The sequence below is a fragment of the Prenolepis imparis genome, unplaced genomic scaffold, assembly GCF_030444845.1.
Source record: "Prenolepis imparis isolate NDT839.2.m4 unplaced genomic scaffold, iyPreImpa1.0 SCAF_14, whole genome shotgun sequence".
Taxonomy (NCBI): Eukaryota; Metazoa; Arthropoda; class Insecta; order Hymenoptera; family Formicidae; genus Prenolepis; species Prenolepis imparis.
The window spans coordinates 82492-89360 of NW_028141172.1; the positions used below are offsets into that span (position 1 = coordinate 82492).

General features: G+C 35.3%; 2 protein-coding genes across 2 annotated transcripts; one reads left to right on the forward strand and one right to left on the reverse strand.

The window, feature by feature from the left end:
* Positions 1-137: 137 nt before the first annotated feature.
* LOC145945473 (evolutionarily conserved signaling intermediate in Toll pathway, mitochondrial-like) lies at positions 138-2047 on the reverse strand. The gene is made up of 2 exons (XM_083054517.1): positions 952-2047; positions 138-747 (listed from the first exon to the last, which is right to left on the reverse strand). The coding sequence occupies exons 1-2, from the start codon at positions 1853-1855 to the stop codon at positions 476-478; spliced, it is 1176 nt and encodes a 391-aa protein (XP_082910643.1). The 5' UTR covers positions 1856-2047; the 3' UTR covers positions 138-475.
* A 788-nt stretch (positions 2048-2835) lies between these two features.
* On the forward strand, positions 2836-5129 carry LOC145945425 (MIP18 family protein galla-2-like). Its single transcript, XM_083054417.1, has 3 exons — positions 2836-3079; positions 4527-4606; positions 4691-5129. Exons 1-3 carry the CDS (start codon positions 2959-2961, stop codon positions 4958-4960), a joined length of 471 nt encoding a protein of 156 aa, XP_082910543.1. The 5' UTR covers positions 2836-2958; the 3' UTR covers positions 4961-5129.
* The last annotated feature ends 1740 nt before the right edge of the window (positions 5130-6869 follow it).

The following is a 6869-nucleotide window of genomic DNA, read 5'->3' on the forward strand; positions in this document are numbered from 1 at the left end:
CCCCCCTAATATAATCTATTGGTATCAATCAACAATTAAATATTTTTTCATGTCATATATTTATGACGAGAGATAACAAATCTTTTTTAAGCCACGTGAAAGTATTGAAAGAGTTTAAATTATTCGACAAGTTGATATTTAAATTATTAACACAAATGTTATATATTATCTTTACATATATACAAACTAGATCTATCTACACATATGTATCAGTTCATTATATTATAGTGAATTCTGTCACCCACACACCATACTGCACTAATACACATTTAAAGTTGCTATACACGAGTTATTTGAATATAAAAACATAATAAATATTTTAAATGTCCAATAATTAATTTCGTCAAGTGTTCGTATTTTACATTAAGATGTATAATGTCCTTTAATGTACATGTAGTGCAGTGTGCATGACCGAATTCGCTATTAATTAGCATCACTAATGCGATTTGTAATAGTCTAGCCATTCATACCTTTATTAATCTTTTGTATGCACCATTTCACTCTTGCCCTTTGCAGTCTCAATGTACAGCTGTTCCTTGGTAAACGATGCTACTTTAAACATTATTGGGATTACATTCAAGATAGGATTCTGTTTCTGCAGACATCGTATCCAGGACAAGAGAGAATCTTTTGTAGATGTACCCGTAGCACACATTGCAAAGTATATGCCATCATCTTGCTCATGAACTGTAGGAGCAGGGATTATTTCCTTTTTATCCCAGAAGGGGATTCTAATATCCAACACGTCTGTAAAAAAGAAAAAAAATGTACAATTATATTTTTCTATTAAAGTCATGTTTCGTGTTAGATACTTGAATATTTGTATACAATTGATTGTAATATGAAATCTGTATTGTAATATAAAATCTTGCTCTATATAAAATTACGCGTGTAAATTATGATCTATCGTTAATCGGTGGACAATTTAATTAGCAATTTGTTATTTCTCACCATCGATATCTTCATATTTCTTCTTCTTTCTGATTTCTCCTCTCAGTATGAAATAATCTATACACTGATCCGCAACCCAAACTGTATACGGTCCTTCGACAAAAATTGGATCGCTAGGAGATTGCATTTGCAATAGCCTCTCTTGCAGGCTGCTCATGACAGATATAATCCACGTGTCCTCGATGGAGTCTTGTACGTCCTTGGTCTCAAACTCTGTGATCTTAGTCTGCACATCTACGCTAGATATCTTGCTCATCGCCAATCTCGCAAGTACTCGTGGATCCTTGGGTGCCGGTCTGGCGCAAGGCCAAGGATTCAAGTTGGCAAACTTGGGCATCCAGTACATCATTCTCCAAAATTTCTTCAGCGGTGCACCGTGTTTTCCGAAAATATTTAACAGCGTGTCCTGCATTTCCACGTCTGGTATCACGCAATTTTTCTCCATTTTGCACAGCAAGTCGATGGCTACGTACTGCTGTTTAGGATAATGCATAACCATTGTTTGGAAAAAGTTGGTGGGGATAAATTTGCCCTTGGGAAGCACGTCCAACAGAACTTTATATACGGCCAGATCTCGATTCACGCCAAAATCATCCATATATTTGAGGGCGACCTGAATAAACTCCACGTGACCGCGTCTAAGCTCGTTGTTGCTCTTATATTGTCGGATTATGTCCAGATAAGCCTCCTTCTCCTTGCTCTCGGCGTTCGCAAAGGCCTGGAGGACGAGAGCCGATGGCTTGTCATCCTTTTTGTCGTCTCTATGCAGAAATCCGCTGGTATGAACGGCGTTAACGGCGTTACTCGCCCGACCTAACGCAGGATCTGCAATCTTACGCGGCGATTGTTTCAACAAGGCGGGGACACCCCGTGTAAAAACGCCCCTCGTAATCCGCGAGAGCATGTCGATCGATCGTATCCCTTCAAACTGTACGACACATTATTCTCGACACGTTACGATTGATTTACTCGCCAAAGTAAATCGCGTCCGCGAGATTATTTTGCACCGAGTCACTTAACCTCCTCTTTCAACCGTGTTTTCATTCCGCGCGCCATTTTATGTTGGATTGGATGCGCACCACGCATCTGCGCATAGTGACGGAAAATTCTCTCGATTGTTGCTACGTTTATGACCATAGATGTATTAAATATATAGAGGAGCATGGAGCATGCCCAGCTTGTCTAGCCCAGGGATGTTTGATACGCATTCCAGAAGTATTCTATGTATAACGCTGGGTCCACAATAGGTGATTTAAGCCCTAAGCCTTAAGAAATTGATCAATCGCAGTCAAGTATGAGGAGAAAACTCGACTGTGATTGGTCAATTTCTTAAGGCTTAGGGCTTAAATCACCTATTGTGGACCCAGCGTAAAGCCTAGTCTACAATAGAGTCGTAAGGTCGTAAACGTAAGAAATTGACCAATCACAGTCGATTATTCTCCTCGAATTCAACTGTGATTGATCAATTTCTTACGTTTACGACCTTACGACTCTATTGTAGACTAGCCCTAACGCTGGGTCCACAATAGGTGATTTAAGCCCTAAGCCTTAAGAAATTGATCAATCGCAGTCAAGTATGAGGAGAAAACTCGACTGTGATTGGTCAATTTCTTAAGGCTTAGGACTTAAATCACCTATTGTGGACCCAGCGTTAAGATGCAAATACGGCTCTGTGATTGGTTACGCTGGGTCCACAATAGATGATTTAAGTCCTAAGCCTTAAGAAATTGATCAATCGCAGTCAAGTATGAGGAGAAAACTCGACTGTGATTGGTCAATTTCTTAAGGCTTAGGGCTTAAATCACCTATTGTGGACCCAGCGTAAGTGAAACAGAGAGCACTACCGTTGGTTACGTACCTCGCTCGCGCATGTGCAGTTCATTTTCGTCCACGCAGAAATTGCCAGAGTTGCGCTATTGTATATACTGTGCCCATAGACACAATGAACTACACTGCTAAACTTGATAAACTGCGAAGAATGTTTATTCAATCTCAATAATACTCACAATGAACGAGAATTTGGAAAACATCAATCCAAAACTTTACAAAAAATTGAATGACAGAGAAGTCACAGCCGAAGAGCAAGACGAAGATGTTGCGGATGCATTTGACGCAAGAGAGATTTTCGGTATATAATTTCAATGTTATCAATAATTTACTCTTGTTTATCTAATTATGAGAGAGAGTGCAATAGTTTATATAACTAATATACATGTAATCGCATTTATATAATAAAATACGTAACATGTTTTATCAACTATATATTAGATTAAATTATTATAAGAGACCAAATGTGACGAGCAGTTTTTTGGATGACAATAATATCAAAAACGTGTGTATATTATATTCTATTTAATATCTATAGACGTTTCGACTTTACTTAGTCTTTTTCAATATAAACGATAAGAAAATAATAATAAAATAATCAATAAGTTACAGTATAAAAAATCATCGTGAAGGTTGTTTCGACTTAAACATAAATTTAAAATTGAGATAGATTCGTTAGGAAATAGAACATTGTTAGTGACGCAGTTCCATATAGATCGGTCAGATTACTTGATAATGAACGACTCCCCCTGAACATCAACGTCTCTCGTCATTTTTTGATAACAATATTAGGACACATTGAGTTTTAATAAAAAGAAAAATTCATCGTTGTGAACCGAGAAGTTGTCCTTTTTAAGGTGTCCATATTTTAATATTGTAGTTCTTATAAGAATTGTGTCGCCAGTCAATGTTGAGACTTGATAGGAGTGTGATCTTATACAATAATTGTAATGTGTGTGCGGACATCTTTCTACACAATTCTTATAAGAACTACAATATTAAAATATGGACACCTTAAAAAGGACAACTTCTCGGTTCACAACGATGAATTTTTCTTTTTATTAAAACTCAATGTGTCCTAATATTGTTATCAAAAAATGACGAGAGACGTTGATGTTCAGGGGGAGTCGTTCATTATCAAGTAATCTGACCGATCTATATGGAACTGCGTCACTAACAATGTTCTATTTCCTAACGAATCTATCTCAATTTTAAATTTGTTATGTTTAAGTCGAAACAACCTTCACGATGATTTTTTATACTGTAACTTATTGATTATTTTATTATTATTTTCTTATCGTTTATATTGAAAAAGACTAAGTAAAGTCGAAACGTCTATAGATATTAAATAGAATATAATATACACACGTTCTTGATATTATTGTCATCCAAAAAACTGCTCGTCACATTTGGTCTCTTATAATAATTTAATTTGTGTTACAATATACGAGCCTTTGTTTAATTAATTAATTGTTTTTTATATATTAGATGTTTATCTTCTCATTATTAATGAGAAATAAAATATATAACTTTAGATTGTATTAACAAGAAAAAATATCTGTTTTATTTATCAAATATGACATCAAATATGTATATTTGATATTTGTCTGTCGAATAAAGAATAACTGTATATTTGCTAATATATATATAATATTATTTAACGATACACAAACTATAAATTATATAATGTTATATATGCATGCACTCTCTAAATGGAACAGAATCTAATATCGATTATTGATTTCTAGATATCATTAGAAACATTAATGATCCAGAACATCCTTTAACTCTAGAAGAATTAAATGTAGTAGAGCAGGATCTCATTGAGGTAACATATACATGTATTTTTTTAACACTAGTAGTCTGAATTGCATTACTGCAATTTGGAATTGCTAAAAATTCAACTTTATAGGTGGACGATAAAAGAAACAGAGTAGATGTAAAGTTTACACCCACCATACCTCATTGCAGCATGGCCACTTTAATTGGATTGTCCATCCGTGTACAATTGCTGCGTGCTTTACCTGCTAGGTTTAAGGTCAGCGTGGAAATTTCTCCTGGTACACATGCCTCGGAGGAAGCAGTGAACAAACAACTCGCAGATAAGGAAAGAGTGGCTGCAGCTTTAGAAAATTCTATGTTACTCGATGTGATCAATCAGTGCTTAGCTCCAAAATATTAACATGTATAAATTTTAAGATTTTTATCTTTACAACAATACATACATAATTTTGTTTTTACAAACCCACACACACACACACACACACACATATAGCTTTAAATTTCTATCACAAGTTTATCTTTCTAAAAAATTTTGCAATCAGAAAAGTAAATAAAATTATTTTCATTTATCTATCGTGTTATGGAATTTAATTTTATTTTAATTTTAATATTTTAATTTTTTATGTGCTATAAGCAGTCTACAATAATACACAATAGCTCTTATAATAATCTAGAAATTAATCGAAAAGTGAATAGCTTGAAAATTTTATTAAAGATTTGTGTAAAAATTGTGATAGAAATATTCAAGTGTCATATATGTGCGTGCGTGCGTGCGTGTGCGTGTGTGTCATGTGTGTAGTTAAATATTATGAGAGAGAGAGAGAGAGAATATATTAAAAGATATTAAAAGAAAATATATTAAAAAATAAAACTTTAATAAAATTAATACAATGTTAATATATCTATTAAAAGAAAAGTAGAATAAAACAAAAGGAGAGCAGAATTCTTACAGAGAGAAGATATTTACTGCACATCGACATTCTCTGTCAACATTTAATAAATATAAAGTGAAAATTATACATAGATATTTTTCTTATGGGAAAAAGTTTGAATATATGACGTCACATGGTTATAAAACTCGTGTTTTACATACGTGACACGCGTTTTTATTCGCATAAATACGCGCATTGTTAGTTTTTGCCTATTTTTACTCGATTTTTTTACTTTTCTGGTTTGTTTGGTATCATGGATCAAATCAAAGATTTCTTAGGCCGGTATTCATAGTTCGATCTTAAGTCGGGTCTACATTGGTCGTAGAATCGTAGATCGTAAGAAAATTGACCAACCACAGTTGATTATTTTTGAAATAATCGACTGCGGTTGGTCAATTTTCTTACGATCTACGATTCTACGACCAATGTAGACCCGGCCTAATGCCCGTATCACATTAGCGATTGACGATTGCGTATGCGATTGCGACTTTACAAATAGACGAATGGCTAAACTCCGCTAAACAGCAATCGCTGGCCGGCTGCTTCCTGATTGGTCCATTTGACGAATCGCAATCGCAGACGCAATGGCCAATCGCTAGTGTGATACGGGCATAAGGGCCATTCCACAATAGGTTGCAAATGCTCTCGTTGCCAGTTGATAATTGAGAGCATTTGCAACCTATTGTGGAATGGCCCTTAGATCGTCAAGTCCGAGCTTGAGATGCTACGCAGCCATTTGATTGGTTGAATGGGATCTTAAGGGGTCTACATTAGTCGTAGAATCGTAGATCGTAAGAAAATTGACCAACCACAGTCGACTATTTCAAAAATAATCAACTGTGGTTGGTCAATTTTCTTACGATCTACGATTCTACGACCAATGTAGACTTGGCCTTAAGTCAACCTCTGACCAGACTTAAGATAAATCCTAAATATAAGATCGGACTATTGGCCGGTATTCATAGTCCGTTCTTATTTCAAGACCGTCTTAAGTAATGTCTTAAGATGCAAATACGGCTCTGTGATTGGTTAATCACATCTTAAGATTGTACTTAAAGCCTAATCTACAATGGCAGTAAGCAGTATAGAGTAAGCAGTAAGCAGTAAGCAGTATGAAATGGGAATTGCCCATTTCGTTACTCCCGGTCTTTACATCCACTAAAAACAGTATACAATGGCAATAACAAGGCTGTAGAATAGAGAGTATACTGTTTTTAGTGGATGTAAAGACCGGGAGTAACGAAATGGGCAATTCCCATTTCATACTGCTTACTGCTTACTGCTTACTCTATACTGCTTACTGCCATTGTAGACTAGGCTTAAGGATGCCGTGTAAACGTACTCTATGAATACCGGCCAATGAATACCGGCCTTATT